This window comes from Vidua macroura, chromosome 15 (genome assembly GCF_024509145.1).
Source record: "Vidua macroura isolate BioBank_ID:100142 chromosome 15, ASM2450914v1, whole genome shotgun sequence".
Taxonomy (NCBI): domain Eukaryota; kingdom Metazoa; phylum Chordata; class Aves; order Passeriformes; family Viduidae; genus Vidua; species Vidua macroura.
The window spans coordinates 11,749,547-11,768,353 of NC_071585.1; the positions used below are offsets into that span (position 1 = coordinate 11,749,547).

At 42.8% G+C, this 18,807-nt stretch overlaps 1 protein-coding gene across 3 annotated transcripts in view; it reads right to left on the minus strand.

Annotated features, from left to right (window-relative positions):
- ADAMTS2 (ADAM metallopeptidase with thrombospondin type 1 motif 2) overlaps positions 1-18,807 on the minus strand; it is a 222,915-nt gene that overhangs the window by 49,142 nt on the left and 154,966 nt on the right. For all 3 annotated transcript variants that reach the window (XM_053990728.1, XM_053990729.1, XM_053990727.1), the window contains one exon: positions 10,421-10,623. In XM_053990728.1, coding sequence (XP_053846703.1) covers positions 10,421-10,623 — 203 coding nt within the window. The remainder of the gene's footprint in view (positions 1-10,420; positions 10,624-18,807) is intronic.

The window sequence follows — 18,807 nt, forward strand, 5'->3', positions numbered from 1 at the left end:
CTTTACTGTGTGTCAAAACTCATCAGTGTTAAACTTTGCAAGTAGAACAAAAGCTACAAAATGCCAGCAAGTTAAAATTGTCTTCTTTTTTTTTATACCAGAGCTACATAACTGAACACGCACACGGGGAAATCACCCCAGGAACACTGAAAAGAAAACTGTAAATATTTAGAGTAGAGAATGAAATGTGGATGAATAACAATTACTTAGGAAACACTGCTACAGGCAAGCTGGGCAAATATTAACTGTTAACAAGGCTGATTTAAGTATTCAGTGATGAAGACTGCATGAGACTTGGCCAAATGGCAGGGGTTTAGCTTTACAAATTAGAAGAGGCAGATGAGATCCCTGCAAGGCAAGTTCCTTCCCTAAAACCTCCTTCCCCTGGTAAAGGTTGCACCAAACTGAACTGTTTTACTGGCTAGACCTAGATTTCATTTATTCCTGCAAACTACATTCATTACTTCAAGCTAATAAATAACTTTCAGGGAACCTTTCATTTGAAACATGGTAAATAATGTCCTACTACTTCAATCAGCCCCAGTTTTAATGGCCCATATTTTATCTCTTCAAAAACCATTAAAATTAAATACATCAGTGTAGGTTTTGCTAAGCAATCCCCACTGACATTTTAAAGTGAATTTTAATTTGTTTCATCGGTATTTTTTGACAGAAGAGCCTTATTTTATGCCTGGTAGGCATCCAAGTTTTCAACAGTCCTGAGTGTCCTGCTGAACTGCAGCTCCAGGAGGAGGCTCACACCCTCCAGGGCACCTGGGGAACATTCTGGGGGATGCCTGGGATGCAGGCTCGTTACTGGTTGATAACCAATCAGATCCTTGGATTAAGATGGTGGATGAGGAGCCCATGGCTATGAGTGGCCTCAGGGGCTTCTGTTTTCCTTGCAGGGTAGAAGGAGCTGATTATGTTCAAATCTGCTTTGTAAACAACCCCTCTAGAAATCAGATCACCAGATCTCTTTGCATGTTTAAATAAGACTTTAGAAGACTAACTTTATATTCTGAAATTTAAAAAATGCTCTTATTTTTACTTTGAGTACCATTGCTCAACACAGATTATAAAGAGGTAAGACATAAACACGTTTTGCTTTACAAAAATTCTTTCACCCAGGAAAAAGACCCTTGAATGCTGTCAAGGGAGGCAGGGATATTAATTTGCCTCCCTCTTTGTGAGGTGAGAAGAGAGTACTCACATCAAGGATATGAGGTTGAAATAAGCTGTAAATTACCTGTACATGAAATGAGTATTAAACAAAAACTGCTGTGCATAGAGGACAGTAAACACAGCATGTAAATAAGTATTTAATTAGTTCATAAAGCATAATCCAAATTGGTACACACCACTCTCTCATTAACTTCTAGAATTTAACCTAAGCCTCTTTTAACAATTGTTGAGTAACCAAACAACTGTATCGCTGTTGTGTGCCAAAGGGAATCTTGGCTTGAAAACATTGATGGAACAGAAATAAAACACTGTTTGACTATTCATGCAAATGACATCTAACAAACAAACTGTGAATGAACAGAAAAGCACAAGCACTGTAAAAAGCTGCTTGGTTCTCTTGGGATCCTGGATTTTCTGCAGACAGCAGGCCAATTCAAAGCTCTGGGTCTTGGTTTCATTAATAAGGATGAGTCCAAGCTCTTTTCACCCAGCATCTTCCTCTGACCTAAACTGTAGTTTGCTAGGAATGTCTCACTGCACATGAATAATATGCTGAAATAGATGCTTTTCCTTTTTTTCAGCACAGTCTAAATCATACCTATTTGTTTCAGGAAGCTGTTAGAGATACAAGATCTGAGCAAATGTTGTGCTCTCAGAGGTTCATGAAAATGCACACACCAAAAGGGCCAACACAATCCCTAGCTCAGATTCTCCACATTTTCACCTCTTATTTCAACAGGAAAGCAGAGTCAAGCTAATGCAGCTTAATGTATAGGGCAGATGATGACCAACCAGCCTGTGTAATCAGAAAGCTCCAGGCTTGAGAGCAACTCACAACTTTGAAACTTGGTGTTTGAAAGCACAGATAACCAGACAATGGAGATACGTGTTCAGATGTCTGTGCAATAAATACACACAGCTCTGGAAAAGACTGCAAGTACTTTTCCAGCACTGCATCTCCATGTACTTCAGCAGGACATCCTGGTTCATATCAACAGAAGAAAAGCCAGAGTCAATCTCCTGTTGTTCTTAGATCAGTAAGTCTAAAATTAAGTTGCTGCATAGAAGAAAAAAAGTACACAGAGACCATCCCATAATCACAGCTCCTGAACTAAAGGCAGTGGATGAATTAAATCTTGTTAGATGTCCTACAGTGATTCAGCATTTATAGAGGGTGATGAAGAAGGCTGGGTAAATCTCAAAGAATTCAAAGCACAGTGAAACACTGTAAAGACACTTTCATCAAGCTATTGTAGTTCGCTAACTATTTTGGGATATCTTTGGTTTCTTTTTCTGGGATATTTCAAAGGAAAACATACATTTCTATTTAAAGTTTCTGTGTAGAAATCAGGCTGGCACGGATTGCTGCTACATAAGAAAAACAAAGACTTTATTTACTTTTTTCATCTGTCCCTCTCTGCTAATTTTATAATTCTTCTGCCTTGAGCAAGTTTCAAGTCAGCACAGTAAGCACATAGAATACATCAAAAAGCTAAAGGCAAGCCAAGCGCCAGTGAGGTGCCTCATGCTTTGTAAAAGGAGCACTGGCAAGTTTTGATTACTGAGCAAAGCACTGCCTGATCCTAAAAGGGAATTTTGAAAGCTCCTGTAACACAAATAGTAATCAACAGCCTGCAGTTCTGCTAGTCTTGGTGCAGAGCAGGTTACCTGCTGATAGAGCTGGCAGGACTTTTAGGCAAAGTCAGGTGGTTCCCTGGATCCCTAATTAAACCAATGCACCATAGGAGAATAATCTGCGTATTTTGGCAAATCATCAGCAAAGTCATTCATGCAGTTTGAAGGAGTCCCCAGCCTTGCAGAGTTTGTTAGTATCTGCTATGCAAAAGGCAGATCATTTCATCAGAACACGGCTCCTGAACCATAAACCATCGGGTTCGTCCCGAGGCGGCTCCATGGATTGCTCCTCACGCCTGGGTGAGCGCCGCTCCCCGGGCTCCTGAGCACACGCCCCTGTTGGACATCTCATAGCTTCAACCTCGGGCTACATCAGTGTCAAATGGCTCTGACCCAGCACCAGCGGCCATCAGAGGGCACATCTGACCATTTGGAGAGGGCATAAACCAAGAGTCATCTGGTTTTGCAGCCACCACAATTTGCTGATCCATCCAAGCTGATTAGCTCACTCTTTGATCACCCAGTATCCTTACACAACTATTGCTGCAGAAACTACTGATGGCTACGTGCTCCCAGGCAGAGCTAGGACCATGTGTGGATCTCAGCCAGAGCAATACTGGAGAAGCTGGAGAGTATCAGCTCCTTCCCTGTGGGATGGCAGAGCTCCTGGCAAGCCATTGTTAGAGCCCAGCCCGAGATGCAGCTCATTCATCAGATCATAATTATCTGCAGCAAAGCCTCAGTGCCTGGTGGGCATCCAGTGATTGTCTATTTCTGTAAGAAACGTCTGGTTTGAATTACAGGATAGGAACCAGAAATGTCATGGTGGATGCTGAGCACAAACTTCTGTAATCTGATCCTCCCAAAAGCGTTTCCCTCTCACTTTATTTTTCTGTGGTCCCACTTCAAACACCACTGTGCTCTTCGATTTTCATCACCTTCTTTATGCTTTTGAAGATCCCAAACGAGCATTTCTGACATTCCCAAAGCTTTATCTTAATCCCACAGGAATAACATTACATCAATTCCTCTGGTGGATGTACTACTGGGCACATAGAAAGTCATACAGCAAAATCAAGGGCTCCTAGTCTCCCTTTCTAGTCCTTACAAGGCATTTCCTCATTTCCTCAGAGAGGGACTCTTTTTTTCCTGAAAAATCTTTATTGAGCATCACAAGGAAAAAAGCAGAATGAAAGCACACAACACACATGAAACTTAAAGGTCAAACTGTGATCCGACATTTGGAAAACATCTATCATTCTGCTCAAAACAACATACGCCGGGCAGTTTTAGAAGAGCTTGGCAATGTACATTTCGAAACAGAGATAAGAATCTCTCATTTTCTATGCAAATATGAGTCTGAGTCCAGATTTACCTTCCCTGGTGTCAGAGTCAGTAACTAGGTGTTACCACATCCAAGTTAGCTGCTTCTGATCAAAATGAAAAACATTCCCCAGCAGATGTGTTGGCAAGGCACTAGGTAGCTTCATGTTATGGGCCTCTATCTCATCTTCGACTGTAACATTGGCTTTAGAAAGGTCATAGACTTTGTTTTCTGACTTCATGACTAATTTATTTTTCTTAGTTCCTCCCGCAGGCTCTTGGAACTTCTCATTCCTGCTCATAAACCACTGCTGTGAGAAGTTTCTCTAAACACTGTAAATTACCTTTGCACCAACAGACTCGGTATTTTTCTGAACTACTGTCTCAAGATCATGTTAATAAAATCACCTATAGCATCATAAAATAATTAGGCAGACTGATTTATCTCTTTACTACAAGGGATAGGGGTGTGGTGTCAAAGTAATAAATACGGCGACCTCTTCAAATCTGAGTGGTTTGGTAAAGAAAAGCACCCAGAATTTGAAAGCTGATCCTAATTATCCACACTCCATCACACTAACCACACTGTCACAACTCAGAAATCCCTGCCTGAAACCTTCGTGGCTAAAGCTCATGTTGGTATTTGGAGTAAAGGAAAAAATCTATCTTTTAACAATACCTACCCTCTACCTTGAGGATGGTACCAAAACCTGTGTGATAGGGCAGCAAGGCACATTCCAGGTACCAATAATGAGCAATGCTCACCTAATTGACACTGGGAATAAAATCCCTGTGAAAATGAGCACAACCTGTAAGAGTTCTGAGAGGGTCTTTCCTGCAGGAACCCCTGAATGCCCAAGCACAACTACAGCTTCCACTGTAGGGTGGCAATCAAGATAATGAACACAAATAACCTCATGGAGGCCTCTTCAGACATTGTTCACACCAGTCACAGCTACTGGTTTATAATGAACAGTCAAAATGTGGAGTTAATTCACATACATATATCAAAACTTTCAAACAAGCTGTAATTCAGCTACGGACAGCTGAAGTCCCTCAGATGAATAGAGCTGGACTTACATTTGTTTTTTGTGGAACTTCTTAGAGTTAGTTCAAATTTAGAGTGCCCATATTAAAATAAACTGATTTTCAATAATGAGCACTGGAGCTTATGAATTATTTAATTTTCAAAAATCCAGTTGGATTCTACATTATTGAACTATCCTTGCTGCCTAAAAGAAATGCTTTTCAGTTTAAAAAGCATGATTCTGGAGACAGGGAGCACCATTATTTCAATGTATTCAATCATCACTTTCTTTTTAGCAGCTTGAATTGGACATGCTTTCAGGTTTTTATCCAACTGTCAGTTAGAAACCGATGGCATTTCTGCCCTTTCCTCTCATTAGGGACTTGCTGTTCTGTACCTGCAAATCTTCATCCCTCATCAGCCAGAGATACGAGAGCAGAAATCTCATCTATAATAGTAGTATCATGTACATCCTATTAAAGAGGACAGATAACACATTCAGCAGTGCCTCAGGGCCACAATTTCAAAGACATGTGTAGTGCTGAAAGATGCAGGTGAAAGACTCCAGGGACTTTCCAAAGCCCCCAGCTGCGTAACTCTCATTGATTTCAGTTATTCAAATGAAAAGTTGTTTAATGTATTTGTTCTGGAGTTGAAGTTTCACTTGAAAGCTGGGGGATACATAATCCCATGAGCTAATTTTCAATACTGATTCTCACTGATTTCGAAGGCAGGTAAATTACTAAATACTCAGATAAATCTAGCCCAGAGTGAGGCATAATTCTTATTTAGAGTCTATCTCCCCTTGAAATAACAGCAATTAGGCACTTAGCTACTTTGAGGAGATGGGCTTTAGTATCACAAATATTTTGGCCATATATCCATTACATGAGTATATATAAATATTTTAATATCAGCTCGTTTACAGTGAAGGAATGGAAAATAATTTAAAGATTTTTACCCCTGAAAATTGCTTAATCCTCAAAGCTACTTTTAAGAGGGTTATGAAACAGTGAATTTCAGCACCAGGACTGGGCACTAACAACACCCATTTCAAAATCAATGAACGCTTTAGGTTGGAAAAGCTCTTTAAGATCATTAAGTCCAACCATCAACCCCAGCACTGCCAAGATCACCTAAACCACATCCCCAAGCACCACATCCAAACATCTTCTAAACATCTCCAGGGATGGTGGCTCCATCACTTTCCTGGGCAGCCTGTTGCAATTCTTGACAGCCATGAAGCGATTTTTCCAAATATTCAATCTGAACATCTCCTGGAGCAACTTGAGGCCATGTCCAGATCCCACTGGAGAGCCTTCCAGCCCTCCAGTAGATCAACACTCCCATCTACCTTGGTGTCACCTGCACATGGACTGAGGATTCACTCAATTCCCCAATCCAGATCACTGATATTGAGCACTGCTGGATCTGGGGAATACCACTTTGGACTGGCCACCAACTGGATTTGGTTCCATTTACCACCACCCTTTGGACTTGACCACTCAGCCAGTTTTTTATCCTCTGATCAGTGCACCCATCCAAGCCTTTCAGCTCAATGACACCCAGTCAGTGCCCTTCTCCTCCTCCCAGAGCATCCTGCAGTGAAAACCTTTTCTTTCCCAAGCAACAAGGTAATTTTACAACACCACTTCTAGCCTTGCACTTTTCTAGTATTTCCCAAACAATTGTACAAGCAGATACAATTACCGAGGGGTTGAGATGCTTTCTTGCTGAAATTGAATTACCTTCCATGTTCTTGAGCAACTACAGAACTACAAGATTCTACCCAAATATCTCTCCTCTGTGGAAATGCTTCTGCATACTATAAATACAAAGTGAATTTGTGCAATGTGTGGGCTCACGCTTGGAAATGCAGAGGACTGTGCAGGCCAATATCCTTCCCAGGAAAAAACACAGCATGACGTGAAAATGGTGCAAGCGAGAGGCAGCCGAGGGTCTCTCAAGCAAAAACAATGGCATATTTTCCAAAGGTGACTGAATGTCCCGATGGTGCTGAGCAGAGAAAAGAGAGGAGGTCAAGAGAAACCAGAGTTCTGTCAGAGGAAATGACTAGAGGATGAAAAAGGGGAGGCATGAGGCCGAGCTCACTGCAGTGGAACGGCTGGCGCACAGTCAGACAATACGTGGCTGCAGCCCAACGTGTTAAAAATCCTCTGGCATCTATCAGCATTTGTTTGGGAGTGACTTCATTTCCAAACTTTGGGAAAAATATTAGCACAGCTATTCAAGATAGCCAGGACACCCTACCCCTGTTTTTTCTCACTTCATGGCTTTTAGGTGTGGACTGTAACACATCACTTAAGCTGCACAAAACAGATTTTACTGAATTTACAGTCATTGCACTGCGCTTGGAAAAAAAATATATTGTTTTGATTGGGTTTGTGGTAGGTTTCCACCCAAGATCCCTGAGAAAAGTTAGTTAAGGACAACTGCTCACACCATCACACACAAGGAGATCAAGCACAGTGGGAGAAGCAGCCATGCTGGGAGCTGCTTCTGGGAAAGGAACATCTTGCCCCAGGAGGGACAATTCACCTAAGATTTATTTCATTTTTGGAACCTCAGAAATTCAATTATTTGATCACCTATTTTATCTCCAGTAAATACCTTCACTATTATTTTATTTTGTTACCATGCATTCTTGATTTTATGCTTATTATCTCGTTACCATACAAAGGTAATTGATTCAATGCCTTGTTACAACAGGAAGCTAATTGATTACATCCTAAACCCAGTAGGGTACACACAATCTGATGGTTATGAGAGGATCTCCAATTAGATTTAAAAATACAGCTGGAATTGTTTGTCACTGCCTTTTCCTTTTCAGTGATCTTGGACCTACATATCTCATCAGAGACACATTGCATACATGTGACCCCTAACAGCCAGGGACCTCAAGGCCTTTTATAAGTGGACTCATTTTCTAAACAAAAACCCCCAACCATTCAAAGAGGTAGAAGAGAGGGCAATGGGGGAGTCACTGTGAATATCAGGAAAGGAGACCAAAGCCATGCTCTACACAGAATTACACCTTGCACCCATTCAGCAATGAGGGCAAGAGCTGGAGTTGCCCTGCTGAGAGGAAGGAGAGGTTCTGCATTGTGCTGTCCTTGGCACAATCCAGGTCCCCAAGCACCATCATCTGCAGTAACAAACCCCTCCTGCCTCTCTGTGCTGGAGCTGGAAACAGGACTGGTTATCATCACCACCCCTCTGCTAAAATACAGACTCCAGAAACCAGCTGAGTTTTGAAGGAAAGAGCAGGACAACACTGATGACTGCCAGCGACTATCCAGAGCCTTTCAAGAGGCCTTGGGGGTTTCAAGCAGCTCCTTGAATTCGGGCACAAGGCATGGGACACATCCTCAGTCCCCAAAAGACGTGTTTCTACCTCAGAGCTCTCAACAGAACAATTGCTGCCTATGCCAAGAGCTGCTGTGCCCTGTGGGGATGGTTACACAGGCTGCACTTTCTAAACCACTTGCAGAGACAGGCTGCTGAAGAGTTGTTATTTCTTGCAATTTGTGTCTTGGATGGTTTACTAAAATTAGGAAAAAGTATATTCCAGAGCTGGAACATTTATGGCTTCTTTACCATTACTGTATATTTTAATTCTTAAAAATAGATTTAAGTGACATGATAAGTAAAGAGTCCTGTTTAATCTATTTTGGCCTGTTTGCCACATTCCTGGTTTGGCCTGTTTGACTTGTTAATTTAGAGATGCATAAAACCATCTGTTTCACTGTAGACTTTGTTTTAAGCCTCAGAGGAAACAAACCACACAAATAAATTAAATTCACTATGTCATTTCTGTTAGAATATATGCATTTACAGCCATCAGAGCAGACACCAAGTATCCCATAACTCTAATGTCAGGGCAGGTTTTTAACTATTTACAATGCTGTTATAAAAAGTCATAACTGAATTTATATCACACAAGGGATTTTCTTAAATTGTATTCCACCTCTCATTTAAAATGAAAAACAGTGATATTCTGCACATTGCTAAAAGAACGTAATAAAGAAAGAAAAAAACCAAGCTTCATAATTAAAAAAATACATCTTGGAGAAACTACATCCCAGACAAATCTACCTAATAGCCTGAATTTCTGCCTCTGTGGTTTGCAAAGTGAAAGGAGTCATCTACAGGCTCATCCTCTTGACAAGACTGCAAACTTCAGCAGTCAGACTCCATTTGTCAAAAACAGAGCAGACCTACAATTTTTTACTCAACACTATTTTACTAAGAACACACATTCACTGAGGCCAAAGTTTTTTCCGAAGTGTATTTTATTGAGAAAAGACTCCTGTTCCAGATGAGAAGGAGAAGGAAGAAAGTCATCCCCAAATAAGTTGTCTGTGAGGGGGGCTACCACTTACTTCTATTTCTTCAGAAAAAAAATAAAATATATTTTGATTTTGATCTGTACTAGGGATGGTTTTTCAAGTCTTCATTCTTTTCCAAAAAATAGTGTCCTTGCTTACTCTCTGGGGTACTAGAGGGCTGCTGCATTGATATTTAGAAATAAAAAGTGATTCTTTCAAACGCAATATTCCCTGGTGTCTCCTTTCATCACTCCTACACTATAAAGTCTGTTACACAGTCTATGGTTCTGAAGATTAAATATTTAACTAAGGAAACCTAAAGATGTCACTCATGGAATAAATACTAAATCAATTTAAGAAAGCTCAGTGTTACACTGCATAACATTTTACTGCAGAGTGAACAAGGAGCAGGGAGGTGGCCTGGGACCTAAAGTGGCTGTTGAGAAATCAAAGAATTCAGCAGAGTAGTTTTAAAAATGTAAAAGCCAGTTGTAATTTCTGTTAGAACCTTATTTGAAGACAGTTCTCCAAACCGTGTTCCTCAGCAGGAAGCTTAGGTTAAGGGAATACACAGCTGAAACATAATGACTTCCAAAAACCTGAGAACCTGAGCCCCTGACCCTGTGTCCCACCCACCAAAGCACATAAGAACAACTTTGAACATTTTAACAGTCCCACGCTCAGCTTCTGTCTTGGCTCCTTTCTCTTTTTTTTTTTTTTTTTTTTTTTTTTGCTTCTCCCCTATTGGATTTTCTGAAAGTGGCCTGGATTTCCCTCCTAGAGTTATTTTATCTCCTGCCATGAGATCAATCTGTTACGTCTTATTCAAATGGCTTACCCAACCTACATTCCCAGCCCTTTCAGAGCCTTCCCACCGGGCAGCGAGCAGGGCTGTACTCACAATGTTCATCAAGGTCAGCAGGTACTTCTGAACATGTTCTTTCCCATGGAACTGAACAACTGAGTCATCAACCCCCAGGAGGACTTCGATGTTGTAATCGTCCTCCGTGGCGTGCCTCCGGCGGCGCTGCCTCCACCTCTGCACCTGCTCCTCCGCGAGGCCCAGCGCGCTGCCGAGATGGTCCAAGGCAGTGAGGTTGGAGCCTGGGATCAAACACACAACAGAGTCACCAGCCAGGAGAGGTTCAGGTTTCAGCTCTGATTGATTTGAAGTAGCAGCATTTGTTATGTTCTGAGTGCTGTATTAGTTTCACGAAATGTCAATTAAAAAACTACCTAAATGAGAGAGAAATATGACCCAAAATGTTTTTGTTTTGCAAAGTAAAAGCAATACTTTCTACAAAGTAATACTGCATAATAAATACAGGCCCCAAAGAGCAGCAGGTATTACCAATGTCTTGATGAGAAGAACGGAGCAGTTTACAGCAAAATACTCATTGCTTAAAAGTTCTTCTAACAGAATACACTGTCCAAGGATCCTGTGAACCCAGGGTAGCCTCTATTTAGAACAATTAAAGATAGACACATACTTCAAAACCTGATTTTGCTGCCCACAGACTCCTATTTCAAGATAAGTGCAGTTGCCAGTACAGCCTTTTGCTATCCATGCAGGTACCACCAAACCTGTCCCCGCAGCCTCAACCCTTTAGCTCCTTTCCCAGTTACACACATGCAATCCAACAGTAGTGACATGGATCCTCTGAACCACATTTTAGATACAAGATTAATAAATTTATAGCTACATCCACAATTTTTTTAACAGCTTTTCATCCTTCATTCCAAATTTTCCACGTCACTTTGCATTACTGTATGTCACAGACCAGCCCACCAGGCACAACAGTTGTCTCCTTCATTACTAATGATTTCTAACAGTTCCTGTGATATGAAAAGCATGTTCCCTGACAGGATGGACATGCCTAATGTGGCACTTACCTACTGAAAATGAACATGAAAATATGGAATCTTGACATTTCATCCTACAGAATAACAATGATTAGCATTCATATCATTATTACCATTTGCATTACAAGAGACTGGAATCACCACTGAGAACCTCTCGATTTTAGGAAATGTCAGGAAAGACTCAGAGAGGTCAGCAAAAGTACAGAGTGGGCTGTGGGCTGAGTAAAGGTCCCAATGCTTCATTCACAGAAATATAATGGGAAGCAAAGGGAGGAAGCCCAAGCCATCACCTTCAAACCAGAAATGAGAAACAGCTCTTGGAAATGTTACAAAAGTGGATTCTCCATTTCCATTTATTGAAGTTTTCACATCAAAAGTGGCTGCTTGGGAAGGGGATGAGTCACCAGATCACTGGGCTCATTACAAGAACATCTGTGCTCTTGCCTGAACTTTGCTGCCTCAGGCTGCTGTGTCAGCAGGTCCTGGGCAATGTGCAGCCTGAGCAGCATCCCCTCAACTCCCCACTGAGGTGACAACAACACACCGACCTGCACAGCCTCTGGCTGCCAGGAGGGACACAGACACCAGGCATCCCCAATCCCCATGGAGCAATCCTTACTGCTCTGGGCCCCAGGCTATGCCTTGTGTGGTGAGAAGCTGGTCTCTCTTCTCCTTGAAGAGACCTCCAGGTAAAGGACAGCCCCTGAAAGCCACAGCTTCCTGCCAGTTTCCAGCAAGCTTCAAGGACATGCTTGTCCTGAGATCCACAGCTGCAGGGATCTCCTCTGCACTGCTGGCAGGGCTCCCCTTGCCCAGTGGACAGAGAGAAGGTGCCACGTGGTGGTCTAACACTCCCATGGAGCCCCAGTGTCCTTCTCCCCAAACAGCAGCATTTAATGTAGCTAACAAGCACAACCACCACGTTCTCATTGCCAGCCTCAGGGCTCCCAGCAGCTTCTGCTCCTGGGGCCACAAACTTTTAAAATGATTCTGGTCAGAATCCATGATTCAGCACGAGAGTTCATTCCTCACGCAGTGCCCAGCTGTCATTCCCAGGTGTAGCATGGAGGGCGAATGAGCCTGGCCTGGCAGCACTGGAGGCAGCTCTTTATCAGGCTCCAGACCTGCCAAGCAGCCAGCTCCAGCCTTGCCTCATGGATTACTCCACCAGGAAAACTTCAGTGTTAAAATTTCCTTGCAAGTGCTCAGAAGTAATGAGCAAGCCATCACAGTGGAGGCAATCATATATGCATGATCTATAAGACAAATCACAGTTACTGTAAAATATGACCATAAATCTTAAAAGCTCTGTAGAAAAGTAAGCCTAGGCTGGCAGGGGCTGCAGGTCATGTCTTCTCTCTGCTGTGCATAAAAAGCTAAAGCAATCAGCAGCAAGGCAAAGCTATCAGAGCTGCTACTGCAGAACAGCAGTGCTGGGCAGGGGGAGAGCCTGAGCCATGCAGTGAGGTTGTGGACAGAAAGCTCTGCTGGCTGGGGGGCTGTTATTTGGGTGGGTGATTGGCTGTCAAGGTATCTTGAGGTTTTGTGCTTTCATTTCTCTCCCTTATGTGTCAAACTAACTCCTGACACTACCTTTTTTCCTGCTGTGAGTAAATCAGCCAGAGGCAAAATGTGATCCTACCATCCTGCAGCAAAAACTGCCTGTCCTCCCTCTTTGCTGCTCACTTCATCACTGTCACACTGTAGTCCCTACAGTCCTGCCAATTCCTGAGAAAAGTTATCAGGAGGTTCCCTGGAAGTCACCTCACTCCCACTAGGTGCCAACCAACCACTTTAAATTTTCTTGGGAGCACAAAAATTCCACACATACCAGATTACCTTCACCCCTCAGCTGTTCCCCTCAGGATAACACGCCCAGTGTTGGGCACTGGTACCTCTGAGGCACCAACCCCATGTGCTTCCCAGCAGAGGGAAAGCCACACTGGCTCCAGCTGGTGCTGGAACCATCCCAAGACCAGAAACACGGCTCAAAACATTCACAACAGTAGCTGCAAGATTTCTGGTTCATATCCCAACTTCCCACCCAGTGCTCTTTCCCAGAGGCTGTCCCTGGGCAGGCAGGGATGCCTCCACACATGCCTGACCACAAACCCCACAGAGTCCTCCTCCAGTGCTGCTCTGCCTCTCAGGCTCTTGGATGATGAATTGCTGGATTTGCTGGACCATGCAATGTTATTCCCATGTTGGATTTGCTCCTAAATGACAGTTACATCCAAGTGAAATTAATACCCATATCTTAGCAAAGAGGAAGAGAAATAAAGTTCCATATGTAGTAAATGAAATATTTGTGGTGTTTTGGCATCTCAACTTTCCTTAGTTAACATCAGCAATTTTGCTGTATCATTGTACTGCTAACAATATGCTAGAAGAGCTCAAGAGAAAGCACAAATAACTAAATAAGACACCAAATTCGTCTTTCACATTTTCCACATTACATTCCTTCTGATCACCCCTGCACTTTGCACAGTAACATCACAAAAGTAATCCCAAACTGCACTGTTTTACTAAATCATCCCAAGACCTCTCCCTCAGATGTCAATTTTCAGCAACTTTTGCCAAATCAGCCACTAATCATTGGTGCCAACTTTGTTTTCCATCTCCCAAGAGGAGACACTTGGCATTTGCAGAGCCTCACACCAGCCTGTGTTGAAATCCTCTTGCTCCTGCTGGGAAAAATTCACATTTGTGAAAATTAACCACTCACAGAGAAGCTTCTATTTCTCTCTTTTGCTGCTCATTCAGAATAAATCAAATGACAGCAGCACTCTTACAGTTCAACAAAAAATCCCTCAAACCCTCTCTTTTTTTCCTAAAGCTAGCTAAAAACCTCAGTGATATTTCAGTAATTTTCTCCTACCACTGTAGACCATCTTCCAGAGAAGGAAAAAAAAAGTGCCCAAGTTGTCAAATAATGTTGCCTTTGCACATCTTCAGAAGAATTCTCCATCTGCAACAGTTTGTGATGACACCACCTTATTTTCTGGGAATTTTTGCCTTGCTCATGAATGTTTGATATCACGTTCTTTATGGAAACCCAATTACATGACATCTCCTGATTCTGCCTCACCCATCATGGCAGGCAAAACTCAAACAGATGCTCTGAGTTACTGAAGCATGAACACTCTGCCTGCCATAAAAACTCCCTCTCCCTGTGTTTTCTGTCACTCCCTTTAGGACATCTACCAAATCCACAGTTTCTGGCTCATGATCTTGTTTTGTTTTTTTCATGACCCCTTTCAAAAAGGCTCAGGAAAATATGGCTGCTCCTTATGAAACAACTGGACTTTACCAGCCTTAGGGCTCCCCAGTCTCACAGCAACAATGTTGTCCTAATAAAGCAGTTTCTAATATTTTATCTCCTCTTTCTGATAGGGAGAAGGGAACTTTCTGGCAAGCCCAGAGCAGAGGCCAGGATAAGCAGCTGGGAGACTGAACTGTGTGTCATGTTCAGAGCCATCATCTGCAGCTTGTCAGCACAGCAACGAGCTGGAATTTCATTTCAAACCTGAGTGTGCAGCATTCAGACCAGGCAGCCACCATTGAAATGCAGCTGGTTTGCTTTTGTGGACACTTCATCTGTCAGCGTGGGAGCAGACGAACGCCTGAGCCGACTGCTGAGCACCTTCCCTGCAGCCACACGAGGATCAGCACTGCTGATCTGCTGCTTTGCCACTCATCTCCATTCCTGGGACACATTGCTGAAGGAACACCCAGCTTCCCATTCCTTACTGCAAACCAGCAGCTTTTGTGTTGTTGTTTTTATGTTTTTCACCCTGGTGACTCAGGCACCTGTGAAGCACAGCTGGAGCCTGCTCTGCTGCGGTGGCAAACACATCTGTGTGTGTGACAGCACAGGAGCCCGGGGCACCCAGCCCTGCTCAGCTGCACCACAGCTGGTGGCAGTGCCACTCCAAGCCTGGGACTACAATCAGGCATGAGCCCATCCCTCCCTCAGTGCTGCAGAGGCAGGAGGAACAGGCTGTGTGGTAGGGAAGCAGAAGCAGGCAAGGTGGACTTGCTTTAGCTCTCAGCTTCCCACTGCTCAAGTACATCTGCACCTCTGGAAAAGCACCAAACCCTGCTGACAGCTTGACAGAAAACTGCTCTTTTGGGAATTGCACCTTCAATCAGAAGCCATCCTTCTGCAGCTCTCCCTGCCACTTGGATCCTGTGGGCTTCCCTTGTGTCAGTGCTCTGTGATCAACTGACTCCCTAATTAGCCTCCAATTAGCCTGTTCACGCATTTTACCAAAACCCTCATTTGCCTTCCATGGTAAATTGAAACCCAGCCCATGGAGGTTGGAGTCAACAATGAACAGTCATCAACCTTGGAATTTATCCCCTAGTGATTTATTCTCCCATTTTTAAGTTCCTCCATTTGGGGTTTTGTTTTTCATTACAGTTGCACACAACCATGTTGTGTTATGTTCATTTCTTAATCAATAGTTTCTCTGATTTTTAATTTCTTTAAAAACTTATTTCTGATGGTTTTACAGTCATGCTCACCTTCCTCTGCTCTCTGCTTTGTTTTCCAAATGTCCTCTACTTGTCTTTCTTCTCCCCCCTAACCATCCTGCTCAGCTACATTGGTGTTTCATAATTTATAAATCCCTTTCCCATACTGCAGTCTGAATTTGGACCCTTCTGCTATAGATCACTCATAAGAAAACTGGGTAAAGCCAGCAGGGAATTAAAATGGGAGAGAGCATCTGTGAGGTGAAAGCAAATTGAAAACAGCCTAAACAAGAGGAAATCCACAGAATGTACTTGGTACATGATACCAAGTCAGCCCTGTTTAAAAGGCATCTCCAGGAACATTGCCTCAGCACAGTTTTAACTTGGAGCTCAATTTTCATGGGATTCTTGTGATTTCTTGAATCACAGGTTAACAATGGCTGGTACTTGATGAATCCTTAACCAAGAGCAACCACTGCAGCAGAATTCTCTTGAGGAGTGGGATCAAATTCCTCCTCTCACACATTTTTACATAAACCAAAAGTAAGACACTAGTGAATTAAAGACTGGGTATGCACCAGGCATCCTCTCCAACTTTACAAATCGTTGTCCTGCCCTGATGTGCAAAGAAGCAGGCATTTAAAGGGAAGATTTTAGGCTGTGTGCTTTGCTGACCATATGATCACATTACAAGCTCCCTGCCTCTGAGTTATGGTAATGCTGTTTCTGGTCAAATCACATTTTAACACAGAGCCTGCTCCACCTTTCATCTGGCCAGGGGGAATTTGCCATGGCTGTTGGGGTCAGTTGGGCTGGGCTCTCCAAAAGTAGGTCTCAGACTCCAACTGCATGAAGGCCAGCAGATAGAGCAGCTGAATTCCTGCTGGAATGATCTGGTCCTGCACTTGAAATCAGGAGTTTCAAGTATTTAACAGTATTTCATATAGACAGCAGTTGTTGTAAACTCCTTGGGGCAGAACTATTTGCAGAGTGAATGCGCATTCTTGCAAACACACAGGCACAAGCAATGTTCCATTTTTTTCTTGTCACCTTTGCAACAGCACAGTGACTTTGAAACTTGGGACATGCTCAAGTGCCTGCCTGAATCATGAAATCACAAAATGGTTTGGGTTGAAAGGGACCTTAAAGCTCATCCCATTCCACCCCTCTGCTATAGGCAGGGACACCTTCCACTATCCCAGGTTGCTCCAAGCCCTGTCCAACCTGGCCTTGGACACTTCCAGGGCTGGGGCATCCACAGCTGCTCTGGGCACCCTGTGCCAGGATCTCACCACCCTCACAGGGAAGAATTTTTTCTTAATATGCAATCTAAACCTAGATCAAAGAATCAGTGTTATAAAGAAAAACAAAGATGAACCTACCAAAGTTTAAAAAAAAAAAAAAAAAAGTCTTTCCAAAGGATAAACCAATTAGTGCAGTGAAAATGGCCAGGTGGACACAGTAGCAAGTGGCCAGGCCAGAGGCACTAAGAATATCCACAGCTAGGTGTTGCCAGGGAGATTTTTTCTGGCTTATCACAACAAAGAGAAAAGATATCACAATACTAAAAAGAGAAGTTGAAAACTAAATTGATCTCATCAGGGCCAGAGTCACACAAAGAATAACATAAAGATGGGAGATAATTGCACTGTTAGAAGATTAAATGAGAGCAAGGTAATGGAATACCCCAGGCTAAAACTTTTCTTTTTTTCAAATGGTGAAACATAGTGTGTTAAAATTTTAACTTTCGTCTTACAACATAATAGTCAAAAAGGGGAAATGAAAGAAATGGCAAACCAGTCAGGAAACCAGTCTGTGTGACCAGGTTGAAATGGAGTTCTCTGGGATCCAAACACAAATTTTTTCCAACAGCAAAACTTATCCTTTGGAAAATTTTCAGCTATCAGCCTTACTAATGCAAACACAGGTTTCACAATTTAGCACCAAATAAAGCATGAGCAAGAAGTCCAAACTCAGTGCTTAAAAGTAAGCTTAAAAAGGGGCAAAGAAAGCTACTCTAGAAAACTAATTTAGAAGCCAACTTTTAAGTTTCATTGACTTAGTTGATTGCATCTGAGAAGTGCTATTTGGCAAATATTTTGGCAAGTCATTGTAAGCTGGCCTGTATTGCAGAGCCTGTGACTTGCAAAACAAGGTGCCTGATTTACCGCACCCCACCCACTCCGAGAGCCCACATCTGGCCTGGGACAAGGGCTCCATCCCTCCCAGGCCCTGGGGTGCTCATTGTGCCTGGGCAGAGCAGGCTTTGCTCTGCATCGCTCACAGAGAGCCACAAAGGGAGCTCAGCGTGCTCTGTCTCATTTGCAGCTAATGCATAATTAATTAAACTGCAGAGTTCAGCCACATCTTCACACAGGCACTGGGCACGGAGCCACAGCTCCACAGAGTTCTACGAGCCCCAAAGACCCCACCTGAAGCCCCAAAGGCAAAGGACCAGGAGCTGACCACAACTCACTTTTCCCAACCAGGCTTTAACCAAGTGTTTATGGGCTGCTTGAGTCCAAGTCTTGATGTCCAATCCATATTCCAAGCATGATTAAATTACAGCAAATTAGCACATTAAGTAAGCTGCCAAGCTGACCCCATGGCTTTGTAGGTGACATGTCTAACAATCCCACTTGCATTTTTAACAGAATGAAATGCCAAGCCATGGTACAGGACCTGAATAACAACAGATTACATGGGATTTGGCAGTTGTCTTTCCAAGTAAGCCCGTAAGAAAGGGAAATATAGTCTAATTACAGTTCAAGAAAATAACTTTTAAAAACACACAAGTAACAAAAGTCAAATTCCTAGCCAGGGCAGGAAGGTGAGATGACGGAGAAAAGGCAAAGGAATACATAAAATAACTATACATCATTGGAAATATTACTGAAAAATAATGACTGAAGCAAATATGTATCTTTGCCATGCTTTTTAGCCATAACC